At 24.4% G+C, this 26015-nt stretch overlaps 14 protein-coding genes across 14 annotated transcripts; 6 read left to right on the top strand and 8 right to left on the bottom strand.

Moving 5' to 3' along the window:
• Positions 1–173: 173 nt before the first annotated feature.
• Positions 174–1367, top strand: AAJ76_700084498 (26s protease regulatory subunit 6a; the record flags this gene model as incomplete). Its single annotated transcript, XM_024476312.1, has 1 exon — positions 174–1367. One exon carries the CDS (start codon positions 174–176, stop codon positions 1365–1367), a length of 1194 nt encoding a protein of 397 aa, XP_024331835.1.
• A 106-nt stretch (positions 1368–1473) lies between these two features.
• AAJ76_700083198 (1-acyl-sn-glycerol-3-phosphate acyltransferase) lies at positions 1474–2511 on the top strand (the record flags this gene model as incomplete). The annotated part of the gene is made up of 1 exon (XM_024476311.1): positions 1474–2511. The coding sequence occupies one exon, from the start codon at positions 1474–1476 to the stop codon at positions 2509–2511; it is 1038 nt and encodes a 345-aa protein (XP_024331834.1).
• Positions 2512–2667: 156 nt separating this feature from the next.
• On the bottom strand, positions 2668–3375 carry AAJ76_700081297 (origin recognition complex subunit 2; the record flags this gene model as incomplete). The annotated part of the gene is made up of 1 exon (XM_024476310.1): positions 2668–3375. The coding sequence occupies one exon, from the start codon at positions 3373–3375 to the stop codon at positions 2668–2670; it is 708 nt and encodes a 235-aa protein (XP_024331833.1).
• A 244-nt stretch (positions 3376–3619) lies between these two features.
• Positions 3620–5362, bottom strand: AAJ76_700079310 (hypothetical protein; the record flags this gene model as incomplete). The annotated part of the gene is made up of 1 exon (XM_024476309.1): positions 3620–5362. One exon carries the CDS (start codon positions 5360–5362, stop codon positions 3620–3622), a length of 1743 nt encoding a protein of 580 aa, XP_024331832.1.
• Positions 5363–5472: 110 nt separating this feature from the next.
• Positions 5473–10749, bottom strand: AAJ76_700073923 (dna polymerase epsilon; the record flags this gene model as incomplete). The annotated part of the gene is made up of 1 exon (XM_024476308.1): positions 5473–10749. The coding sequence occupies one exon, from the start codon at positions 10747–10749 to the stop codon at positions 5473–5475; it is 5277 nt and encodes a 1758-aa protein (XP_024331831.1).
• Positions 10750–10862: 113 nt separating this feature from the next.
• Positions 10863–11498, top strand: AAJ76_700073809 (casein kinase ii subunit beta; the record flags this gene model as incomplete). Its single annotated transcript, XM_024476307.1, has 1 exon — positions 10863–11498. The coding sequence occupies one exon, from the start codon at positions 10863–10865 to the stop codon at positions 11496–11498; it is 636 nt and encodes a 211-aa protein (XP_024331830.1).
• Positions 11499–11727: 229 nt separating this feature from the next.
• On the top strand, positions 11728–11988 carry AAJ76_700072944 (target snare coiled-coil region; the record flags this gene model as incomplete). Its single annotated transcript, XM_024476306.1, has 1 exon — positions 11728–11988. The coding sequence occupies one exon, from the start codon at positions 11728–11730 to the stop codon at positions 11986–11988; it is 261 nt and encodes an 86-aa protein (XP_024331829.1).
• A 185-nt stretch (positions 11989–12173) lies between these two features.
• AAJ76_700071809 (ubiquitin fusion degradation protein 1) lies at positions 12174–12863 on the bottom strand (the record flags this gene model as incomplete). The annotated part of the gene is made up of 1 exon (XM_024476305.1): positions 12174–12863. The coding sequence occupies one exon, from the start codon at positions 12861–12863 to the stop codon at positions 12174–12176; it is 690 nt and encodes a 229-aa protein (XP_024331828.1).
• A 350-nt stretch (positions 12864–13213) lies between these two features.
• On the top strand, positions 13214–13780 carry AAJ76_700071458 (dna repair protein; the record flags this gene model as incomplete). Its single annotated transcript, XM_024476304.1, has 1 exon — positions 13214–13780. One exon carries the CDS (start codon positions 13214–13216, stop codon positions 13778–13780), a length of 567 nt encoding a protein of 188 aa, XP_024331827.1.
• Positions 13781–13837: 57 nt separating this feature from the next.
• AAJ76_700067847 (hypothetical protein) lies at positions 13838–16825 on the bottom strand (the record flags this gene model as incomplete). The annotated part of the gene is made up of 1 exon (XM_024476303.1): positions 13838–16825. One exon carries the CDS (start codon positions 16823–16825, stop codon positions 13838–13840), a length of 2988 nt encoding a protein of 995 aa, XP_024331826.1.
• Positions 16826–17746: 921 nt separating this feature from the next.
• AAJ76_700065429 (ubiquitin fusion-degradation protein) lies at positions 17747–19243 on the bottom strand (the record flags this gene model as incomplete). Its single annotated transcript, XM_024476302.1, has 1 exon — positions 17747–19243. One exon carries the CDS (start codon positions 19241–19243, stop codon positions 17747–17749), a length of 1497 nt encoding a protein of 498 aa, XP_024331825.1.
• A 413-nt stretch (positions 19244–19656) lies between these two features.
• Positions 19657–20745, top strand: AAJ76_700065015 (nop2-like nucleolar protein; the record flags this gene model as incomplete). Its single annotated transcript, XM_024476301.1, has 1 exon — positions 19657–20745. One exon carries the CDS (start codon positions 19657–19659, stop codon positions 20743–20745), a length of 1089 nt encoding a protein of 362 aa, XP_024331824.1.
• Positions 20746–20958: 213 nt separating this feature from the next.
• AAJ76_700062103 (chromosome segregation protein) lies at positions 20959–22569 on the bottom strand (the record flags this gene model as incomplete). Its single annotated transcript, XM_024476299.1, has 1 exon — positions 20959–22569. The coding sequence occupies one exon, from the start codon at positions 22567–22569 to the stop codon at positions 20959–20961; it is 1611 nt and encodes a 536-aa protein (XP_024331823.1).
• Positions 22570–23117: 548 nt separating this feature from the next.
• Positions 23118–25592, bottom strand: AAJ76_700059080 (karyopherin beta; the record flags this gene model as incomplete). The annotated part of the gene is made up of 1 exon (XM_024476298.1): positions 23118–25592. One exon carries the CDS (start codon positions 25590–25592, stop codon positions 23118–23120), a length of 2475 nt encoding a protein of 824 aa, XP_024331822.1.
• Positions 25593–26015: the final 423 nt, after the last annotated feature.

Raw genomic sequence — 26015 nt, 5'->3', positions numbered from 1 at the left:
AGTAAATTTTTTTACTACCAACAAAAAATATTATGCTTACGAGAATATAACATTTAATACAAATTTGTTAGTTATTCTGATTTGCACTTTCTTTAAAAATATTAAACTCTAATGTTTGCATAAACATTAGAGTTTAGGGATAAAAATTATACAATTACACCCTTCTTATAATTATGGAAGAACTTAAAAAGTATGATAATGAGTATGAAAATAGATCTATTGAAGAAATAGCAGAAAGAACTAAATTAATAATTTCTGAGACAAGAATTTTGCAAAGCAGAGTAAATAGCATTAAACATGACACCGCTACTAAGTCTTCACAAGTTTATGAGAATATGGAAAAAATTCGAATAAATAAACAATTACCTTTTCTAGTTGGTACCTTGGTAGAATTGCTAAATAATGGAACCGGTGTTGTTAATACATCTACAAGAATTACGTCTTACCTGCCTATGTTGGGCCTTGTAAATGAAAATGAATTGAAGCCTGGTGACCCTGTAGCTCTGCATAAAGAAACAAATATTATTTTTGAAAAACTGCCTCCTAATTATGACACTAAAGTGAAAGCTATGGAATTGGATACTAAACCAGATGAAACTTATGAAGACATTGGTGGGTTAGAAAGACAAATTGAAGAACTGAATGAAGCCATTGTCCTTCCTCTTACACATCCAGAAAGATTTGCTCGATTAAAAATTAAACCACCTAAAGGTGTATTAATGTATGGTCCTCCTGGAACAGGTAAAACATTAATGGCGAGGGCATGTGCAAGTAAGACAAATGCGACATTTCTTAAATTGGCTGGCCCGCAATTGGTACAAATGTACATAGGAGATGGTGCCAGGCTTGTTAGAGATGCCTTTGCTTTAGCTAAAGAAAAGTCACCCACTATTATTTTTATTGATGAAATTGATGCTATTGGTACTAAAAGAGTTGCATCTGATAAGACAGGTGATAGGGAAGTGCAAAGAACTATGTTAGAATTACTTAATCAATTGGATGGGTTTACCTCGCATGATAATGTCAAGATTATTGCTGCTACGAATCGTGTGGATATTTTAGATCCAGCACTTCTTCGAAGCGGGCGACTTGATAGGAAAATCGAGTTCCCTTTACCGAATTCTGAAGGAAGAAAACGTATATTACAGATACATTCGCGAAGAATGAATATTGATCCTCTTGTGAATTTTGATGAAATATCTAGAAGTACTGAAGGGTTTAATGGTGCACAATGTAAAGCTGTGTGTGTTGAAGCGGGAATGGCGGCTCTTAAAAAAGATAAAACACAAATCTCTCAAAATGATTTTATGGATGGTATATTAGAAGTGCTGTCAAGGAAGAAATCAAAATTAATATATTTCACTTAATTAAAATGATGTTTCTTCGATAAATCATTTTTATGATTTAATATCTTTTTAAGGTATTTGACGTTTATCTCCTTTTTTATATAAGTTTTCAAAATTCTCCTAATTTATGCTGCTTTCCAAAATAAAAAGAATTGCAAATTTTTTATTGTTTGGTGTGGTAATGATTTTTTATTTCGAAGGAATTATATTGTTAGGTTTTTTATTGATTATCATAACATTATTAAGAGTTGGAGATGCTACAAAATACATAAAAAGAATTTGGTTTCATTTAACAATATCTGTCCTGTCATTTTTATTTCCAAAACCAATTTATATTTATTATGATCCCAAAATTTTAAGAAAAACTAAGAATATTGTGATATCTAATCATTTAACTGAATATGACTGGCTTATGCTTTTTACAGTACTTTATCGACTAAAAAGATTTGATAATATATGCATTATTTTAAAAAATAGTCTTAGAAATATTCCTTTGCTTGGATATGGCATGAAATACTTTGGATACATTTTTTTAAATAGAAAACTCGAAAAAGATAGAGAAATTATTAGTGAAGGAATAAAAAGGCTTAAGAAAAATAATGAATATGATCTTTTATTTTTTCCTGAAGGTACTTATTTAGATTCTGTAAGCAGTCAAGTGTGTAAAGAATACATGGATAAAAATCCATGTATTCTTAATGGACAGATATTTCGACCCACAGAAGTTTTATTGCCCCGTGTTACAGGATTTAATCTTATAAAAGAATCTCTTAATGGAGATGCTGATGGAATTATAGATATTACAATGTTAGTAAATCCTTACAAGAAATATCCACAGGATTATTACACATACACAAAAACATTAACGGATTTTACAGACAGGGTAGGTTTTGTATTTTATTTAGATTACATAGAAAATTATAATGATAAAAATTTTATTTATAAAAGATTTAAAATTAAAGATGATATTTTCAAGGTTTATAAAAAACTAAAAAACAAAAGAATTTCATCTTTATGTGAATTTAAAATGTTAACACAAAAAATTAAAAAAGAAAATGATACATTTAAGTATGAAATAATATACGTTCATTCGGAATGGGCACCATTTTTTTATACAATATTTATATATACAGTACTTTTTGGCTATCGCCTATGTAAGAAATAAAATACTGATTTTATTGAAAGTTTGTTTGTATTAACACTTTTATTTTTTTACCCTTAATTTTGTTTCGAAGCTATTAAGTTTATGCAAAAATAGTCAAAAACAAATCATATAAATTTTCAATAGTAAAATATTTATTTATTATTGGTACATTTTTTTCTAATTTTTATTACATTCATCAATAAGATCTTTAAAATATTTTAAATCTATTAAAATTTCTATATTTTGTTGATCCTTAATTTTTATCATTTTATGCTCAATAAATTCACTCAAAAAATTAAACAATAAATTCTTTCTTATAATCATAAGATTTTTTTTTATTTTATTAAATAAATCTACAACAGGTACAGTAGGTTTATTAAATTCTAGTAGATGTTTAAAAGATATTTTGCTATTTTTTGATCCATTTCTTATAACATTAAGATATCCTTCAATATTTACTTCTTTATGTTCTATAGTGTCAATTCCATAATCTTCGTAAGTCGTTAAATCTCTCAAAATAATATTAAGATTTTGTAAATCTTCGGAAGATATTTCTTTATTTATTTTTTCTAATGTAAATATAAGTCTAAAAGACGTAAAATAAAAATTGCATGCATATTTAAAATTAAAATCTAATAAAATAATAATTTCTCTACAATTAAATTCAGATAGATGTTTATAATTAGTATTATATTTTATATTTAGTTCAAGAAGTATATCATTTAAGGTATAAACATTCATATCAAATTGTAGTGCCTCAGGAAACATTTTTCTTAAAATATTTTTTTTACAACCAAAACCGTAGTAGAGAAGATTGTATTTATCTAGCAATTTAAAATGTTCTTCCTTACAAAACTGATGAAATTCCAAAAGATCTGAATTCATAAATGAAGGATAATAAATTTTTAATTATTATGCACATGTAGATTGCATTGTATTTGCATAAAAAATACTTAAGTTTTTTATCGCTCAAGCACTTGTGATACTGTTTGATATTTTTTATGCACAGAAAAATATTAACGTGTAAAATTCAATATTTTAAATACAATGTCTTAATAATATTTAGAAATAAAATCATTTTACTAAACTGCTAATAAAAATCAATATTAAGTATTACAAGTAAATAACTTTAATCCAATTCATTCATATTAACTATTTCATTGTTTTCATTAGCATTTAACACTTCTTCCATAATAAACTTATATTTCATAAGAATCCACTCTTCATCTTTTTTATATAAAAAAGGAATAGAATACGTTTCTAAATTTTTTACTATTGTTTTAACTATTACTTGCTGATTAGTACTATACTTTTTTCTTGATTGTCGTACGTTTAATACAAATCTATCTCTTATCCCTTTACTTAAACAAATACATTTAATAACATACATTTTGTAATTTTCCAATTCAAAATGATAATGTAAATCGATGTTTATCTTTTTATTCGTGATAATAAAAAACGATTTTTTTCCATTTTCATGAACGTCTAAATTTTTCACATTTAAAAAATCTATTAACTTGTCATTTTCAACAATAAGAATATAATCAGCAAGTAAAATAAACATAAGTCCGTTAGAAGTAATTTCATCAATAAAATTACCCTTTACATCAATTAACTGATGTTTAATACAAAGATCCCACGTTCTTTCCTTTTTACATTGTTCGTCAAGCAAGTCGTCAAGAAAAACGACAAATTTTTTTAATTTTAGCTTAAATGTTTTCAATAAATCGTATCCGTGCGATTTGGGATCTGTGTATTTTAATATTCGCGAAAAAAGTAGGTCAAATTTAGTAAGTCTCTGTAAAATAATATTATATGTATCTGATAGATTTATTAAATTTGCCCCTTTAATATTACAATTTTTTAATATATTTTTATGTCCACTGACAATATTTCTGTAAAAATCAAAATAGTCACCATTATCTACTAATATTCTCGTAAATTTTTCTACTATGTCTTTTTCCTCATTTACAAATTTTATTTTGTGACTTTTGTCACTGGTAGATTTTTCCGTAATAAAAATATCAGCTAGTGTATGACTCACAGACGGATACTTATATTGATAAAATGCTCTTACAAGAGATTTAACAAGTAATTTAGACAAATTGAAAAAATCTTCAATATCCTTAAAATATTCATTATACTTAAACGCGGGAAGCCTATCTTTAAACTTTAATATTTCGTCATAATACGTTTTATTGACAATTTGTAAAACTTCTATTTCGCTGTAAATAAATTCTTTGATAATTATTTCTGGACCATTTTCTAAATCTTCATATTCTATTTGCGTTTTTCCTAAATCTTCAGATGTGACTATTATTTCGTTAAAATGGTTTATTACTTCTTTTTTTGTTGATTTAATTTCAATGTCTAAAAAGTCCCTTAAAATAAAGTTTTCTATTTCTTCTGCATAAAAGTAGTTTAATTCTATGAACCTGTTTCTTAGAACTTCTATCTTGAAATTATGTATATTTGATAGGATATTAACTTGTACTAAACTGCTTAGAGAATTACTTGTTATTGATGTACCTATTGAATAAAGATTAAAACTTACAAATGAAAGTAATGTGTCAAAAAATCTTGGTTTTGTGTTTATTTGAATATCCCAGTTTTTAACAAACAGTTGAAAATATTCATAAACAGCTCTAAGTAATATACTTTTTTCAGAAGAGTCGTCATTAAAGTATTTAAATTCTTTTAAGCCAAGGATGGATCTACAAAAAGCATAAAGATAATCTTTCTGTACAGAAATTGAAACACAAAGAGAACCAAAATTTTCTATGTATGTAATAAAAGTCCTAGATGGTGTGTATTTATATTTTAGAATATCTATATAATCTAGGATATCTGTTTGAACATAATTATCACTCATTTATAAATTTGGGTAATAAATACATACAAAAAAGTACAAAATTATCATAAATTTGTTTATTGTAAAAAATATTTGTACCTTAACATTTATGCTTTAAATAAATATTTAGATTATAAATTTATTTGATAAAATTTAAGTTTCTTTTTATAAGATTGTTTGATATCTTTATCAGTAATCTTATTGAGAATAGTTAAAAATTCTTTACTATAATCTTTTTTTGCATATTGTCCTCCACAATCGCAATATTCAACTAACATCTTTTCATTTATAGAACTGCATTTATTGCAATAAATATCATGGCTTAAAGCTAGATTAATAAAATAATTAAAATGTTTATCGATAACCTGAAAAATACTATCTTTTTCATAAATTGACATGCACTTTATGCATTTATTTCTTAAAATATTCTCTGTGTTGCATTTTTTACATAAAATAACCATTTCAAGATATTTTCCTGATTCTAAAAAGTCATCTATCTTTAATAACTTCTTACAATTTGAAATAACATATTCCATGTCTGATTTAAAAGACAAAGCTGTAATAATTAAATTTGCAACATCAATATCTACTTTTGTCACTAAATCATATATATATTCATTTTTAAGCTTTTCATTATCAAAATATCTTTTAATAAAATCAATAGGCATCTTTATTTCGCTAGAATTAAAAATATCACCATTCTTTTGATAAAAATAAATGTTTGGATCAACAATCAAAAGTTTTTCAAAAATTCTTAATTGTCTTAAATTTAAATGTAAAAATTCCTTTTTTTCTTGAATTAATTTTTTGCAATTATCAAAAACATAAGCAGCTCCTTCTTTGGTATCTTTTTCCAAATCAATACACATAATGTTACAACTGACATAAACCATTTTAATTTTTATTTCTTTAAAAAAAGCAATAATATTGAATAAATATCTCTGATGTAAAAAACTAACCATATTTCTAATTTTTGCAGAAAGTAAATTTGAATCACGACGAATCCAGTTTTCAACTTTATTAAGTAATAAACTAGCACCTAAGATATTCTTACTACTATCTACAAATAAATTCTTAATAATGTTATACAAAGATTTAAATTCAATACTTTCAAGTTCTTGATACATTTGCTGATCAAGTAAAAACTTATATTCTAAAATAGATAATATTAAAGATCCTACACATTCAAACTGAATAGTATATTGATTATAGTAACCTGATATAATTTTTTCATTTTTATATAATCTAAAAGATTCATCACCTGGATGTGATAAGACACCATTAAGCTCTGTTATATTTTTATATAAAATATAATCAAGTATATTAATATCATTATTTCCAAAAGGAATATTTGCATATGCGCATAATTCTTGTTTCATTTTTATATTTGAAAGTATCTCTTTATGTAAATTTTTATGCGTTTCTAATAATTTTGAAAAATTACATAAAAATAACTTTTTATGAACTTGATCAACAATTGTATTATATTTTTCACACAGTTTCAACAAAGTGTCAAAATTTTTATCAAATCTGTTAATAACAATTAAGCCACTAACATGTTTCGATAAAAAATCATTAATATTAATATTTTGGATTTTAGAATGCTTAAAATTAGAAATAAAGGTATACTTTCCATTTTTACTAAATACATAAATAATTGAATTATCATAATGAAAGGTAGTTAATACAGAAAAAGATAAATTTTTTGATATTTTAAATTCCTCAAATCGACATTGAAAAATAGAAGGAACATGTGAATTGTATACATCTGTAATAAGTGTATTTGTAAGAAAATTGAATACATTATTTTCACTATCATTTATAAACGATATCTTTTCTAATGTATTTGTTTCTGGTAAAATCTTTTTGTCAAATTTTACAGAATGGCCCAAATAAAAAATCTTTTCTGCCTTAAAATAAATAGTTTTAGAAATAGGTTTGTGTACATTTTTTTTAGAACTAAAAATAAAAGTATAATTATCACCTGTCGTTTGAATTTTAATCAATCCATTCTGCTCTTTTATTTTGTTATAATATAACCAGTATTTGTCTTGTATAATTTCTTTTTTAATTGGTATTATGCTAGGTAATTTATTAACATTATCCTTTTTTAAAAGTAAATATTCCGATAAATCTGTCTTAGTGGTTATTTTGTACACATTATTTGAGACTTTTAAGAATGGAAAATAATTTCCAGCTTGTTGACCTCTAGAAGGCAAAACAATAAGTTTTATAACAGTCTCTTCTATGCAACTTTTATAATAATTCCAATCGATTATTTCTCTAATATCTAACTCTTTATCTAATTTGCACCATTTTTTAATCAAATGTTTATTTTCTTGTGTTTCGAACACGGAAATAGGAATTGTTCTATTATAAATAGGTTCATTTAATGGATAAATAGATATTATATATTTATCTTCTAAAAAATTAAAATAATACTGGGAATCAATAATCTCTGTTATTTTTTGAGCAATATGAAATGCAATATTGTTTTTATCAGCAACTTCTAAACCATTGTTTTTCAATATATTATATTGACTGAAAAGACTACATATTTCATTCGTGGTTAGAAAACACCCCTTATTATCAATAACATCTAAGGATTCTCTAATAATTTTAGATAAATTGCAATAACATTCTTCTAAGTTATTTCCATAATTAAATGATAAATATAACTTTTTTTGTAAATTTGATAAAAAATCAAAATCTTTTTTTTCGTAAAGACTAGATTTTTTATATATAGTACCATCAAAATTTAGTGCTAGATATCTCGATCTTAAATGATTATTTTCTTGTAATGTACTAGGCACTATTAAAGCTTTAAATGGGCCATAAATATTAAAATTAATTTTATCTTCTATTTCTTTACATTCATTTTTCCATTTGACTTGCTGTTTTAAATTCTTTAAAATTTTAAAATTAATGAAGCTTTCAAGAAAATTAAATTTTTTACCTGATTTAAATTCAACTTCTTGAGGGAATGTAAAAGGTAACAATGTCCAAATACTTTCTGAATTTACAATCAAAGGAAGAGAAAATTTGTTTAACAAAGTAGTACAATTTTTTATAATCTCAGTAGCGATACTATCCAATATTATTGTCATTTCTGTTGAATACCATCTAGCGCCTTCATAATAAATATATTTACAAAATGAATTGTAGAGATATTCATGTGCCCAGTATATGGAAGATGTTAATTTACTCTTTTTTAAATTCTCTGAACTATAATTTTCTTTTAGCTCTTTTTTAATATTTTCAAGATTGTTTTTGTACAAAATAAAATATTCTTTAAATTTTTTCAATACATTAAGCATAAAAGAAAATTCTAGCTGACATACAATAGATTGAAAATTTTCAATTACTTTGTATGAAGACTTTTTATTTTTTTCACACGAATAATCTTCTATCTTATTTCTTAAAATTTTTTTTTGCATGTCAGTCGATAAGTCATCAAAATTAGAATAATTAGAAGCTTCAGTTTTATACTTTTTAACAGAATTTTCTAATTTATAACCGTCATCTTTATGATATTTCTTGTTATAGTCATCAATGACATCTTTTTTAACTTGTTTAAATTCATCTGGTTCAAGTAAAAAATAGTCTACTTTAGCTTGCCAATCTAAATGAAGAATGCAATTAAATTCATTTTTATAAAAATCACATCTGATACAAGTATTTTTGGTTACAAATGAAGTTGGCTGTAGGCGCAATGCCAAAATTATATCTGTATATAAAGATTTTATATCGATGTGATATATATTACCTTTTGTATTTAAGCCGGTATTAAGTTTTGTTAAATTATCAATAATTGACGTTTTAATGGAATTGTAATCTATTTCATTTCTAAAATCTTTAAGAAAAATATCTATATTTTTGCAAATATATTCAAACTCTTCATCTTTAAGTATAAAATTATGTTCAAAATCAGCTCTAAAAATTCCTTCCTTTGTACAAAAGGGATTTAAAGTATTATTAGTTAATTTATTAATAATTTTTCCGTTCTGGATTTTAAATTTGGTTTTCTGATTAATGCTTGGTATTAAAAGTGAGCAATTTAAAGATTCTACAATTAAAATACTTTCATATAAAAATTCTAAAATTTCACTAATTATCTTACAAATGGGAAAAGGCACAATAGTAGCTAATGAAAATGTTTGGTAAAAAATTTTTTGATTAAAAATATCATAAACAACCAAAACCTCTTTTACTATGCTATTTACTAATGCACAAAATCTTTTGTCACCAAAAAATTTTATTTTACTCTGTACAAGATTATCAATTGAAATATCTAACATATGTTTCGCTGCAATTTCTAAGGTAAAATTTTTATACGGTATATTTCCGTATTTAGATATCCATGTAAAACAATCAAAATGAAGTATAAATGGACAAGAGAAATAATCAAAAATGCGCGTAATTCCTATAAGATTTTTCATTATAAGTCCGTATTTTAGAAGTCTAGTTTCAATAAATGAAAAATCAAATAAATTGCCGTTATATGTAATCAATATATGTGGTTTATATATTTGTATTATTTCAATAAATTTTAAAAGAAGATCTTCTTCACAACTAACATTGTATATTGTAAATATATTGGATTCATTACCATAAGTATATTCTAATTCATTTAAATTCTCCTTAATAATGTTTTGATTAATTAACAAAATATTAGTTGTATCTGTTTTAACAGAAATCATTATTGCTTGATCTGTGTTTGAATCTGGATTTAAATAATCTTGATTTGTAGTTATAATACTGAAAGCCAATTTTCTAAAATTAGGAATCTTTAACATGTTTACCGCAGAAATAATATGTACTTCGCCGTTGTATGAGAATTCAAACCAACATCCAACTCTTATTTTATACATCTCTGCGAATAAAATTTCGGATGGTATGTCAAAATCATAGATATTTAAAATATTTGTTTTTACATCAAATTTATTTTCGTCTTCAGAATACATCATTTCTTTATAGACATCGTTGATGCTTCGATTATTTTTATTTCGCAACACTATTTGTTTTAGATCTCTAACAATTTTACTGTAAATTGCCTGGTTTTTTATAAAAACCTTTAAAAACATTTTTTTCGGTTTATTTAAATGATTGTATTCTTCAATATCAAATCTTTCAACAAGTTCATAATGATGATATCCCTCTGCATATTTAATCTTTAAGTATTCTTGAACATCACTTATATTTATACATTCAATTAGTAGTGAATAGTAAAATGGTACCTTTATAAAAAAATTTTGAATATCTTTAGATATAAAATATATTTTACCATAAGATGGTAAAATGTCACCAGTTATAAGTTGATAGTTAAAAATGTATCCTTCAACCTTATCACTAAATAAATATTCTTGAAATTTAAACTGTAATTCCAAATCTTCTAAATTCTCTGTCATTGGGTCTATGGAAAAATATTTTTTAAAATTTCTTTTATATTTTTTATAGTAAAATTTGTTGTTTTACCAATTTATGGAAAAAATTAAGATTTTAATACCTTCATTTTTTGTATATGAAAGAAAAAACACTAGAATTTAAAGAAGAAAGTTCTGAAGTTTCCGAGTCACAATATTGGACTGGTAAGTTTTTTTTAAAAAAAGAACATGGATTTTTGGCTCGTATTCCGGATTCTTACATAAACGATTCTTTTAATCTTGTCGGTTTAAATAAGAAAATTTCCAATATTGAGACATGCTACAATGCCATTTTAGATAATACCACAAGTAAAGATATATTAGAAGAATCTGCTTTATATTATTTGATTCATCAAAGGTACATTTTTACAACAACAGGTTTAGAAGATATTTTAGAAAAAGTTTTAAATAAGGATTATGGCTCTTGTAGCCGTGTAGGATGTTCTACACCCCTAATTCCTATTGGTGGAAGTAATGAACCAAAAGTATCTTCTACCAAAGTTTATTGTTTTAACTGTGTTTGTATTTATTTACCAAAAGGTCCTATTAAAGGACTGGATGGATGTGCTTGGGGAAAGTATTTTCCACATTTTCTTTTAATAACATATCCTTATAAATTCAAAAAGAAGAAATTGCAAGAATATGTACCAAAAATATATGGATTTAGAATTTATGAAATTGAAGAAGAAGAAGAGAATGAGTCTATTGATGAAGACTCTATGTGTGCTGAATAAAAAATATTTTGATATTAAGATGTTTAGAAATGTATTAATTTTAGTTTAACATTCTTATCAGCACAAAAAGCTTTTCTTTTCTTAACACTTTCTTTTAATAAATATCATGCAAAAATAAAAATTGCTTTTTTATAAAACATGTTTAATTAAATTATGCTATAAAACAATATAAGTCTTATTTTCTTGTTTTAAAAATTCATTACAAAAAATATTTAATTAAATAATAAACATGAAACAAGAAGAAATAAAGTTGGAGAAAACTTCAAAAAAAATTAAGAGTGTAGTGATTGAATTATCTGATAAATTAAATCAACAGGAATTGCTTATTGAAAGCATTGAAAATGAAACGCGCAAAAATTCAGGCCTTATGTTCCAGAACCTACAAAATTTTCAGAAACTTTTAGATTCCATGAACAGAGATCCTAGAAACAAAATAATTTTTTTTCTGTTAATAACAGCAGTAATTTTAGTGTTTTATTTATTATACTAATCAATTATTTATAAATTAATCTTTATTTACAATATTTAAAAAATTATCATGAATGACATAAATTAATATTTGAATATTATATTGAGGAATTCAACATAAATACAATGAACAATAAAGGTATAATTTTATTTTATTTTTCATAAATAAATTAAAAATTTTTAAATTAAAGTTATAAAATCCCACATTTAATTTTCTCCTTTTGGATGAAAAGATATCCCCATTTTATTCATACTAATTATGTTAACATCTCCAATAGTCTTTTTAACTTCCAAATACTTATTTACGGTCTTTTCATCTTCAAGTTTCTCTTTGTATCCGATTGGTTCACAGAAATCTACTGATAAATCTGTGTCGACAGTGTATATAACACCATCATCACTGGGGTCTATTTCAGTAACTGTAAATTTAATTAATCCAATTTCTGAAAACACACATTCAATTTCATCATTTAAGCTTAATGTCGGATAAAATCTTAATACATTTTCAAGTTCTTGTTTTGGGTTCTCAACTTCTAAAAATTTAGGTGTATGAGGTAAAAGCTTTAGATATGTCCCCATTTCAATGGTTTTATACGCTAGCTTGACTTCTTTTGCAGATTTTAAATCCAGTTGGTTATACATCCACAGTGGGACGACTATAGTTCCTTCTTCTGCTGTAAATTCAAGCACACCACAGTGTGTGAATTCTTTCGTGTCTGTGCGTGAAATCTGAAATGTGTACGGTGGTTGTATTTGAAGTACAACAAGGTCTTCTAATACCGACTGAGGAAGAAAAACTTTTCCACCGTAATTATTTTCATTCTCTTCTGCATATTTTAAAGGCTTAAGTTGCCATGAAGGATTTTCGGACCATCTTCCAAAAAAGTTGAAAAACATTTTAAAGGCCTATTAAATTCATTAAACACAAAAACTTTACATCACCTATTCCAGAATTTCTATAACTTGAAATTTGCAAAAAATGATTTTTAAAATTGCTAATTAATGTTGTAAATAAAGGATGATGAAATATTTAACAATAAAATTAAAATTAAGAATGCACTAAAATTTATTTTTATGATAAAATAATACAATATAACTGTTAACCAAACATAGATAAACATTTAACATTTAAACCATTTATATACAACAATCCACATACAACACAATTGTAAATAAATTTTAATTTGTTTAAAATATTTATAAATAATTTATTTAAGTCCATAAAATTCACCACTCCTTATTTTGCTATGGAAGATGAAGAAAATGGATTTTTTATTTCTGAAAATACTTTAATTCCTTCTAAAAAATCTTTAATTGACGATTTACCGTATGATACAAATACTAAATGTATTTATTGTAGTTCACCATTCATAGATAACGAGCTACACAAAACATTTGCAATTATGTGCTGTTCACAATGCAGATATAAAAAACTAAAATTTGTAACAAAAACTACAGCTATAAAAGAGTATCTATTATCTGATTATGATCTTAAAAATTTAAAATATATTTCCAGACCCAATCCACATAAAGGAAACTGGCATGATATGTTGTTATACCTAGAAGATGAAATAATTAATATTAGCATGAACAAATATGGAAATGAAGATGCTTTAGAAAAAATTAAACTTAAACGGACAGAAACAATAAAAAACAGAAAAATTAAAAAGTTAAAAATTAAAATTAGAGATCTTAAGAGACGCACGTTTGTTAAAACCACTGAAAATAAAAAACATACACATTCTTTTATTGGAACAGATAAATTAAAAACATGTGAAATATGTGGGTTGACTTTAGAGCAAGAAGAAATATAATTATTTAAAACATTAAGGAATCTTTAAATAGTTATTATTTATATTTTTCGGTTAACATTAAGTAGATTTTATTATTAAATCTTTTAAATATTCTATATCAATTACATAATCTTCTTTATTATGATAATTTTCATAATAATCACCCAAGACATCAAGAATAAACTTCTTTTCCTTATTTTCTAGCTTTTTAAATTTCTTTTTAAAATATTTAGATAATAAATAATGTTTAAAGCTTGGTATTGTTTTTTTACCAATATTTTGAAATAATTCATATCTATAAAAAGTTAAATATTCTTGATCATGTGGAGAAGTGGGCCAAGTTACGTAAAATGTACTTATTAATGATAATTTCAGAAACTTTGACTCTATTATTTCAAACTTTGTTAGTCCAAGACATAAAATTCCTAAACAAATCTTATACTTTTCAAAATCTCCATATGTTAAACTTGAGACGTTTTCCTTTTTTATTCCGTGGTTTGTAAAAACAAAAATATCTCTAGTTCTTTTATTTTCCGTTCTTTTAATCTGCCGTCTTATAATTCTTAAAAGCTCTAAATCACAATTTGATCTGCTAGAAAGACAATATGCTATAAGAATATAATCAAACAAAACCCTAAATCTACTATCTTTAATCATTATTGACTCAACCATTAATAATATATCAATGTGTTTTCTTTTTATTTTAATACTTCTACTAATTCCATAATAGAATACTATCCCTGCATATTTAAAAACATCCCAAATAGTAAATGTTCCAATATTATTTTCAATTTGAATTATACGCTCATCAAAATTAGCTATTTTACAATTAATCTCATTCAGATTAGAATTTTTTACTTTATGACACAATACGGAATTATTATTTTTCAAACTACAACATTCTTCTAAAAACATATGTGAATAAAATATTTCTTCTAATGGATCTCCTTTATGTCGTTCAAATTTCTGTTTATGCTTAAATTTATTTTTTAAACAAATTCCATTAAAAATCAGTTCACATAATCTATTTTCTAAAAAAACAAATTCATCTGATTGATTTACAACCTTTGCAAGATTGAATGTACATATTAATTTATAATATTTATCATATACAGTAGTGTTATTTTTATTATATTTTTCAGATAAAAATATTCCATTTTTTTCTATTTCTTTTTTTAAAATGTTAATTAAGCGCAAATTTTTTGTAGATGCAAAAATATTCGAAAGACCGATCAATGACCCAATTCTGACATTAATACTTTGTTCGCTCATGATGTTTTTAAAGCAATACTCCTCAAAGTTGTTATTTCTGATTCCTCTATTTGAAATACCATATGCTGCTAATGTCGAACATAATAGTATTCCTTGTTCCTCATTAATATGCTCTAAAATACTTAAAAATTCTATATTTTTAAATAGATTTTTTATTCCAAATCCAAATACAAGTCCAGATAACATAAATTCGTTTATATCCTTTAATGTTAGTATATGTTTAAAATTGACTTTTTTTTTATTTCCTAATATTTTACAGCATCCGTAATTAAAAGATGGCCAATTAATCCACGTTTTATCCTTTAATTCTATATTTGTTATATTTCCATTTTTCTCTAATGGAAAAATTAGATGTCTATTAAGGCTATCTACATTGAGTTTATGTTGTTTTATAAAAAAATTATTATCAAAAAAACAAAATGATTTTCCGATATTTACTGAAATCCTCAATAAATAACTTTTTTCTGTTGTATCTTCGTTTATATTTTCGTCTAAATTAAAAATTTTGACGGGCTCATAAAACAAATTTATCACTTCAGACATTCGATCATCTTTATATTCTTTTTTAAAAAAAGCTTTCATGTTCAATTTTTTAACTTTTTTAAATCTTGCATTTCTATTTTTTTCGTAATAAATTATCATATAAGCTAAATTTTTTACATCTTTATTTACAGGTATATTAGGATTATAGTAAAAAATTCTCTTATAATTGATAGATAAAAGATATTTCAAATCCAATACTTCTATCGTTAAAGGTTTGTAAAAAGAAAGATGGTTAATTTTACTGTAAAATATTGAATTTTCTAAAAAATCATATTTTTGTATTTTTTTGACAAAATCTACCAAATTATTTTCTTTTATAAACTCCAACTCAAGAATATCGTCTATTTGGTTTCTTTCGATACAAATATTGTTAAAGTTATATTTTCCAGTATTTATGCATTCCGATATAACTTTTAGAAGTAAATCGTCATTAAGGGGTTCTAAAAATCTTAGTTCTAACGCGTCAGGTTTTTTCCAAAAGATATCGTGCAGAAAGTAAGAATACTTATTGATACAAAATGCGCCGGGATAAAAATTTTTACTAAATTGAGATATTAACTTGTCTCTGTAAAATAATAAGTTATTAATTTGTAATAAATATAAACTTTTTGTAATGAGTTTAAATCTTATTATTTTATGCATGTATATTTTTTCATTTAAATAAATTGGCTCTCTAATTACAAGTTTGTTATTTTCATTCATTAAAAATGTAAGTGTATTTTCGTACAATATTATCACATAATCTGTATATAAAAAAATTTGATATTCTCTTTGTTGTGTATCAAAGGATTTGTTTAAAAAATCCTGAACAGCGTTTAATTCACCAATATCAAATTTGTACAAGATATAATTAACTAAATTGTTTAAAACTATTAATTTAAGTTCAAAAAAATCTTCATCGTTTTTTATAAAAAATCTATTTTCTTTTTCTAAAAAATAATATTTATCCAAATACAAAAATTTAAAAATAAAATTCTTGGCATTAAATAAAAATATTTCTTCATCGTATGGATGTAATACTTTGTAAATATTATAATTTGTTCTGTCTTGGTAAATAACATGATTATCTGCAATATCAATTGCTAAAATAGGAAATGACATTGTGTAATCTTCATTTCCAAAGAAAAATAATTTATGCGGCGTAGCTACAACTAACCATTTAGTGTATTGTGCGACTTTGAGAATTTTTTGTTCTAGTTCAATTTTTTTATTTTTGAAATGTAAAACGTTTTCATGCCATTTTATAACCATTAATAATAAGGGGTGAAAAACAAATTATTGAGATAAGACATAGGTTTATTTTATTATAATTATTTAAATACTGACATGCCAAATACATTACGTGTAAAGCACTCATTTATACCTAATGTTTCATTAATACATCCTGACAAAGACTGATTACATTTGAAAGACATTTATATAATTAGGTAAGATAGTATTTAATAAATAGAAAAACAAAGAATGTAATAAAATGTGAAATATTTCTTTTTTAATTCTTATAAATGCTTTTAAATAATAAAATTCAAGAGTTAATTTTAGAAAAATAATAAGCTACAACCTTTTACAACTTTAATTAATTCTAGAAGATAGCACCTTTTCTTTTTTTCATGAAAAAAAAAATTATAAAGCTTTAATGATTTTTTCTGTGTTTATTAAATGTTATTTCCAAATGATAGTCTAATTATTAGTCAATATATTTTAATATATTACATTTTAGTGTTGTATTATCGGAAAAAAACGAACAGACAAAAATAATATAATTTTTTGTGTTTAAAAATCCTACAGAAAAGTGCAATAATTTACATTAACTATGATTATGTAAACATATCGTTGTTTAAGCCTTTTTTAATGTCTTACATGAACTAAAATCTTTTAAAACCATTTTATTTTACAATATTAATATCTATAGAATTGTAAGTAAAACAAAATTTAATATTTTTAAAAAATAATTCAAAAATTTCCATAAATAATTATGTATTTGTTTCTAAATCTTTTAATTGAAGTTAATATTAAAACATGTAAATAATGCAAAAAGATTTTAGCACATCAATGAATAACATCTATAATATTTTTCTTTTTTATCCTTAGTACTTATACCTTTCCAAACGTTACATAAAAAAATAATAAGGTTTTGTGATTTTTAGGTGCTAATAAATGCTTCTCTGTTTATGTTTAAAGATTAAATGTTTTGTATGAATCGAAAGCTTCCAATAAATCTAGTACAGATTCTTTGTCTTTCAATGACCAAACAATCTGCTTAAAACTAAAAACATTATTTGATAGAATTTTGAAATTTTCTATAAATGATTGCATATCCTTTGGTGAGCACATAAATATTTTTAAATATGATTCTAAAATATTAAAACAACTAACATTACTGCAGTGACTTTTTAAATATTTTTTTAGTTCATAAAGATCACATATCATTAATTCGGCACTTTCTTCATTAAAGTCTAATAAATATATACGACATAAAATTTGTAATGTAATAACTTCTACTAAATTAATCTTTAACTCCTCGTAAAAATCCTCATAATTAAAATAAAAAATATAAGTGTCAAGATTTAGTATAATATCTGCAGATATACTAAGTTTTGTAAAATCTATTTTTTCTAAAACATTTCTAACGTAAATTTCTAGTATACTATTGTACTTATTTTCAAGGTTTCCTAATTTTATAAATATATTCTGTGTTATATTAATATTATATGAACAATAAATGGAAGTGTTTAAATCTGTGATACATTCATTAAGATATAATAATGTATTTAAAGATGTCATTATTTTTTCAAGATCATTTATATTAAAATTTTTGCATGCTTCTAATTCATAATCACAACATAAGTATATTCTACCCATGCTGCGCATAAGTCTTAAAATGTGCTCTTCAAATACGTCAATTAACTGTTTTATGGCATCAATATTTTGAAAACAAGCGATTTTTTCATATATTTTTTGAAATTCCTGGAAAAAAATTACAAAATTTTTGTAAATTTTCATTTCACTATTTTTAAGATCAAATTCGGATTCTGGTGTTTTGTCCAAAAGTTGTTTATAAAAAGGGTTGATAAAGGGCACTATAAGGTGAAATATAGACTTTTTTGAATCTTTAAATAACTCAATCATATTTTTTTCATTATCTATAATACATTCTACAGAACCTAAATATTCAGTATCCTTAAAATCATTAAAAAATATTATATCACAAATTTTCTGTTTTATAATAATATAAATGTCACTAAGTATTACAATTTTAGTATTCCATTCTTGTGGCAAATTAAAATAAACATTTTGAATTTCTTCAAGAATATCATTGACTTTTTTATAATATTTTTTTATATCGCTTAAATTCTTAAATTCATTAATAATGAATAATTGAAATTCTGTAACATACTCAGATACTAGTAGATTTATAATCTTTATTTTCATTTCTTGTTCGTAGTTATCACCTAAAAGAATTATTATTTTTATAATAAAAGTTGGAATGCCTTTTTTGTTAAACATTCTTGCTCTTATCTCATCATCTATATATTTCTTTATGCTTACAACATCTTTAATATTTATACAAGAATTTTTAATGTTTTTAATTTGAAGGTTCAACGCATTGTAAATCAGTTCATAATTTTTATCATTTTCTAATTTTCTGTACGATTTGTATTCCTGTTCCATATTTTATTATGCCAAAATGTTTTTTTTCATGCACTTTGTTTCAAAAGCAACAAATAAATTTACAATAAATTGTTTTACCAAGAAAGGCATTTAACCAAAAGGTAGATTGTTTTTGAAAGCTTTCAACTCTTTTTAAACAATTTATTAGCTCGAAATTTGAAAAGTAAAAATTGTTGTTAGAACATATTAAACATTTAATAACCACAAAGAAAAATATTTTATTGTTAAATAAACAATAACCAAAATTGTATATTATTAGTTAAGCCAAACATCAACTCTCAGTAGCTCAGTGGCAGAGCGTTCGACTGTAGAATATGTAGATATCGAATGGTCACAGGTTCGACTCCTGTCTGGGAGATTTTTTTAATTTTACAAAAATTGCGAATACATTTTTTAAATTTTTTTAACCGTAAATGAACATCCACAAAAGATTCAGATTAATTTATTCTGAATGTGCAGAGATACTTAACAAAATAATAGACAAAAAGACAACTTTAAAGAATGAAATATACAAAAGAAATAAACCAGTATCTTATTTACCAATTATAGAAAAAGTTATTCAAAATTATGATCTTCTTTCTAAGATTATTCAAGATACAAATTTTATGAAGAAAGATAAATTTTACAGTTTGATTTTATGCAATGAGATTTTAATTGGAAAAGTTAAGAACAAATTTTGGAAAGAAAAATTTGAGTCTGTCAAAAAAGAAAACGAACTTTTTCATGTTATTAAACAGAAATACATTAGGCTTAATACGGTAAAGGGTGTACATTCAGATATTAGTAATTTAAAATTAGAAAGTACATTTATTCCTAATGTTTATAAACTTTTAGAAGCAGTAGACTTTTCTAAAAATAAAGCTTACAAAGAAGGAAAGATAGTTATTCAAAATATTGCTAGCTGCCTGCCTGCTTATATCCTTGATCCTTTGCCAAATTCAAGGATTATTGATGCTTGTGCTGCACCTGGAAATAAAACTTCTCACCTCTCCAATTTGTTAAAAAATACTGGTAAAGTTTATGCAATTGAAGTTGATTCTAAAAGATTTAAAATTCTAAACTATCATGTTAATAAGCTTGGGTTGAAAAATGTTGAAACTATTAATAAAGATTTTTTTGATATAAAGCCTGATAAATACAGTAATATAGATTATATAGTCGTAGATCCATCATGTAGCGGATCTGGTATGCATGATTTCTATGAAAAAGATGATGAAAGAATAAAAAATTTACAAAAATTTCAAATAAAAATTTTAAAGCACGCTTTATCTTTTGGTGCTAAGAAAATAGTGTATTCTACTTGTTCATTACACAAAGAGGAAGGAGAAGATGTTATTAATGAAGTTATAAAAGATGATAAATATGAAATATTTGATTTAGCTAAAATTTTTGACAATGGTGTTTTTAATGGTATTGAAGTAAAAGACAAGTTTGTACGGTGTGTTTCTACTAATAACAAAGAAACTATAGGTTTTTTTGCTGCTCTGCTGGTTAAAAAATAAATTTATGAATTTTAATCTTTTTTTATCTTATTACGTGTGCAGGATTAAGTGTATGTTCATATTATACTGTCACATTTAATATATTTGACAAAAACACTTTTAAATAATTTTTATAAGTTTAACCCATGTTTTCATCTAACAAACGCTTTTTATTCTGCAGCAAGTTACAAGACAAAACATAAATTCTTGACTAAAAAAAATTTTACAATATATTTATTCTTGTTGATTTTTCATACTTTGTAGTTTATCATTTAATCTTTTCATTGTCAACTTGTAACTTTCCATATTATTTTGAAAATTATATATTAAATTTTTTATAACATCTTTCTCTTGTTTACATTTATTTCTAATTAAATCAAGTCCTATCTTCGCTTTATGAAGACCTTGCTCACTTTGTATCAAAGATGAATTTGATTCTAAATTCAGTTGTAGTAATTCTCTTTCCAGTCCTTCCATTTGATTTTTATTTTTTTTCTGTTCGTCTTCTGTATTTTTCTTCTTTTTCAAGTAAATTTCTCCGGTAGTTAACAATTTTCCTTGACTGTACTCTACCTTTCCTTCTAAATCCTTAAGGTTTGTTTCTTTTTCTTCTTTAATATTAATTATAGTATCTTTACTAATTTTTAATTCTTCTAAACGTTGTATGTATGTATTATGTTCGTTTTCTAATTTTCTACGAATTTCCTCTAAATCTTTATTAAAAAATTTTTTGTCATCATTTCTGGACATTTTAATATTCACATCTGGTCTCAAATTGTTAAAATCAAAGTTAAGTCTTTCAACCTCTTCATAAACTTCAGATAATTTTTTTTCTAGTTCTTTATTTTTTACCATAAATTTTTCTTTTTCAGGTGTAATTTTTTCCAATTCCTTGTACAATTCTACCTTTTCTTTATTCATTATTTTGACATCTTCTGGGTTAATTTTTTGAAGTTCAATCTTCTGTTTAATTTCATTTTGTTGATCTTTTAGTAAATTTACTTCTTTTTCAACAAGTTCAATATCTTCTTGTGTCTTTTTAATAATGTTTAAATATTTAGACTTTTTATTTTCCAATTGTTTCTGTGATGATATAAGACTATTAAGATCTTCTAACAAATCATTCTTCTTTTCATCCAAATTTTCCATTCCTTCAAGTTTTGATCGTAAACTAGAAATTTCATCTTCTAGTTTTAATAGTATTGCCTTTCTATTATCTACATCCTTAAACAAGTCTGAATAGAGAGCTTGTACCTTTGTTTCAAACTCTTCTTCAAGTGCCTCATCATCTTCATTTCCTTGTAAATAATTTAAATATGCGTTACTCACAAATTCATTAAAAAAAGTATCGATACTATTCTCAGAAGATAAATTACTAAATTGATTTTCTATATTCAACATAAGATCTATCATCCAAGACAACATACTTAGCACTATTGGCCAGATATGTGGTGTAATGGCTGTAAGTTGACTTTTTGTTATTTCTGAGGAATAAGGATATTTTAGTATTTTTAAAATATTTATAACATCTTCTTCAAATTTATTCGTGTACTCGTAATCGTCTATAAATGAAAAAATAAATTTAAAAATCATTTGAAAATCTTTGTTCGATGGATTTTGTAAAACTTTTTGGGATAAATTGCCTTCAAAATTATTTTCTGATAGAAATTTATAAACATTATCTATACAAGATTTTTTATAATTAGAGTCTCTTACCATTCGCACATCCCTTTTTTTATTTTCATCTGGTGCAAAAGATTGTCTAGATTTTATAGGTGTCTTGTTGCCATTGACAGGTAATTTTTGCATTTTTCTTGAAATTGGTGTCATGGTGTATCTTTTCATGCAGGGTAAAATATAAAAATTTATAAAAAAGCAGAAGAATGTTGAAATACAATTAATATTTAAAACCGTGTTTAATGATTTATAAATGCCCAATAAAAGTTTTATTTATAATCACTCCTATTAAATATTTAATCTATAACATATTTGTACACAAAATAACTTGTCCATTGACTGAAATTTTAATATCTTGATTCTCGTTTCTTTCAAACAAGCACTTAGTGTTAAAAGCCTTATTAATTAAAAAAATAAATATTTCAAATATACATAAAGAATCTAATTCATCAAAAAATATTAGTTCAAAATCATAATTAGTTATGTTAATCAGATCTAAAATATTTTCTAATACAGGCTTTAAATAAAAATTGTCGTATTTATTTGTTGCTTTGTATATTGTAATATTTTTAAGATCTTCTTTTTCTTGAATTGTACGAGATTTAAAACTAACAAAGTGCGGTTCTTGTACAATAAATGAAATGCCTTCGCTTGATTTATCCTCATTTATTATTTTGTACATTAAAGTTGGGGATAAAAATATTAAATATAAATTTTTAATTATAAATTTTCTGTACTGCATTTCTTAATGCGGGATTTTTAGATGTAATATATTGATTATAAAAGTCTTCAACCCACTTTCCATTTAAATCATAATGTAAACCATATACTGCTTTAAGATCAGTAATAAGAGTAGCGATAGACGTCAAAGTTTCTTCAGAATTCTCATCAGCCAATAATTTTTTAATACCTTCAACTAATTTATAAATAACTTCTCTTAATTTATTTGATTTACAAGTGGCAAAAAGAATACAATTAAACATTTGAATAACATTATCCCTTAAATCATCTACATAGTTTGGATCAGATGCTTTTTCTAAATTAATAATTTGCATAAAAATCATCATAGACATGTCAATGTATTGTTCAAAATTATTCTCGAGAGAAATAGCGATATCACCAAATACTGAAAGAATTTGAGTTTTTACTTGTTTCGAAATAAGCTTAGAACTCAGATTTTGTATCAAAAGCGGAATTAATTGTGTCGATAAATGAAAAAAGTTTTTCTGTATAGAATTAGCCATAAAACCAATTAAATTTATGGCAGATTTTAAAATAAAAGAATCAAGACATCCTAAATCTCGAGCAATAAAAGGAACAAACTCTTCTAAAAAATTAGAAAAGTCATGGATGTTAGATGTAACAGCAATATAAACCTCCCCAATAGCAGAAGATGGTTTACTTTTTAAAACTGAAATATAAACTGGCAATAAAAAGGAAGCAGAGTCTTTGGATCTTTTCCCGATTACCACTTCTGATAAAATTATATAATTAGATAAAATATCTTCTATGATAGGAATATGACTGGCAGATGCCTTATTAAGCGCTTCAACACATTCTACAATTTTATTTTGACAATATACAATAACATTGTCCAGCAATTCATAATATTCTGGTTCAGTAAATCGTATCTGTTCAGCCATGGCAGCAAATAATGCGACACGTAAAGTAGAATTTTCAAGACTAACATTCTCATTTGCAGCTATCAATACTTTTAGTATTTCTGTAAAATGTTCTCTAATCTGTTTAAATGCACATTCTTTTAATGCTTGTTGAGTTTCTAATGAAAATTTAGTGGAATAAATTTTTTTCTGTTTAACAAAATTTAACGAAATAAATATCGAATTTAAAATCCAAGCAGCTGTTGTAGAAGATGGCGATTTAGAAATAATTATTTCACATGTCTGATTTAGCAAGAAAGCCAAATGCTCGACTACTGCGTAAAAATTAGTTTCACAAATTTTTGCAAGGCACCAAAGACATGACTCTTCAGTTATAGGATCTTTCATATATGAAATTAGTATTTTTATAAAATTAACAAGTTGTTGATCACATTCTTTAACTATAACACTACCCAGAACTATTGCGCCAGTGTCTATTCTGATTTTATCCCCAGAATTTAATTCACTTTCTATATAATTAAATACAAGATTATTAAACAGAATTTTAGATCCATAAGTTTCAGATATTGTCTCTAGTAAATAAGCCGATGCTTTGTGAGCATTCCATTTTAAATCTACATAATCTTCGTTTTTTTTCATAAGCCTAAGAACATGTGGTAGTAAAAACTCCAAATATTCTTCTATAAAATTAATCTCTTTGATTTCCGCAAGAATAGTCCAAAATTCAATAACCTGAACTAGAACTTCTTCAGAAGGTAATGTCCAAAAATTATTAAAAAAAGTAATAATATCTGGAATTTTATTTTCTATTAAATTATAATTTAAAAAAACAAATTTGTTAAGACAAATTAAAGCTTTTGGTGTCAAAGATGCATCGGTAGTAGTTGACATAGCAATACTATTAAGAAATCTAATTACAGCATTTTCATTATTAAAAACATCTTGAAGTGTTTTAAAACAATTCATTGTACATTTTAGAGCAACTTCTTTTATATTTGCACTAGTTTGAGGATTTTCCAACTTCATCATGCAAATATTGAAAATTGTGTTAAGAAACATTTTAAAATTAAACAAGGTTTCATTAGTAAGTGTAGCGCAACAAGTAGAAACCGCTTCATATACAGCCGATGCTTTCAAATCATCTTGCATAACTTGTACCATTACATCGAAAAAATCAAAATATAAATTTAAAGATAATTCAATCCGTGCTATATAACCCAAAGCTGATCCGGCTAGATTAGCAATTTTTTCGTTTGTATTGCCAAAGCATTCAATAATTTGCTTTTTTATATATTCTCTCGTATTGTTGTCAATTGCACTCCATTTTTGTTCGTAGAGGTCTTGTATTTTAGCGTCTGAACTATGCAGAGAATTTTTTAAAATAATTCCTGAAAGCATTTTAAGTTCCATAGAAGAATTTATATCTTTAAATATAGAAACAACGTTTTGCACAAATGAACAATAATCCTTCGATTGAAAATCAGTAATCCGCATCTCTGCTTCTCTTCTGATAGCATCATTTGGGTTCAAAGCATTATATAGACATTTTTCTATTTCTTGGCGTTCCATTTCCATTCTAAGGGGTATTAAATTATTAAAAATTTAAATAAACTTACATTTTAGGCAAATTTTTTCATCACAAAGTCAACAATGCTTTTAATTTTTTGTAACTCATTAATCATTAATAGCTAAAATGAAGTTATTTTTTTTAAAATTTTAGTTAAAAGCTTTAAAGGTATCAAAAATTAGATAAAAATCATCGGAATGGTACATATTACTTCATTAACCTACTGTAATGATTTTAAAAGTCACAACAATCACTTGAGTACAATATGTGTCAGTTAACTATCTAAATTTATAAATAATATTTATATCTGTAAAAAAGTATATAATGAGAACATTAAAGCTAATATTAAGCAAAAATCATTAAATAAAGTAGAAAAAAAAGAAGAATATATGCAATTGATTTATAATTTTTATTACCATGGTCAT

The sequence above is a fragment of the Vairimorpha ceranae genome, assembly GCF_000988165.1.
Source record: "Vairimorpha ceranae strain PA08 1199 chromosome Unknown NODE_7, whole genome shotgun sequence".
Lineage (NCBI taxonomy): Eukaryota > Fungi > Microsporidia > Nosematidae > Vairimorpha > Vairimorpha ceranae.
The sequence above is the reverse complement of the archived record's forward strand: the minus strand, read 5'-3'. Positions and strand labels throughout refer to the sequence as shown.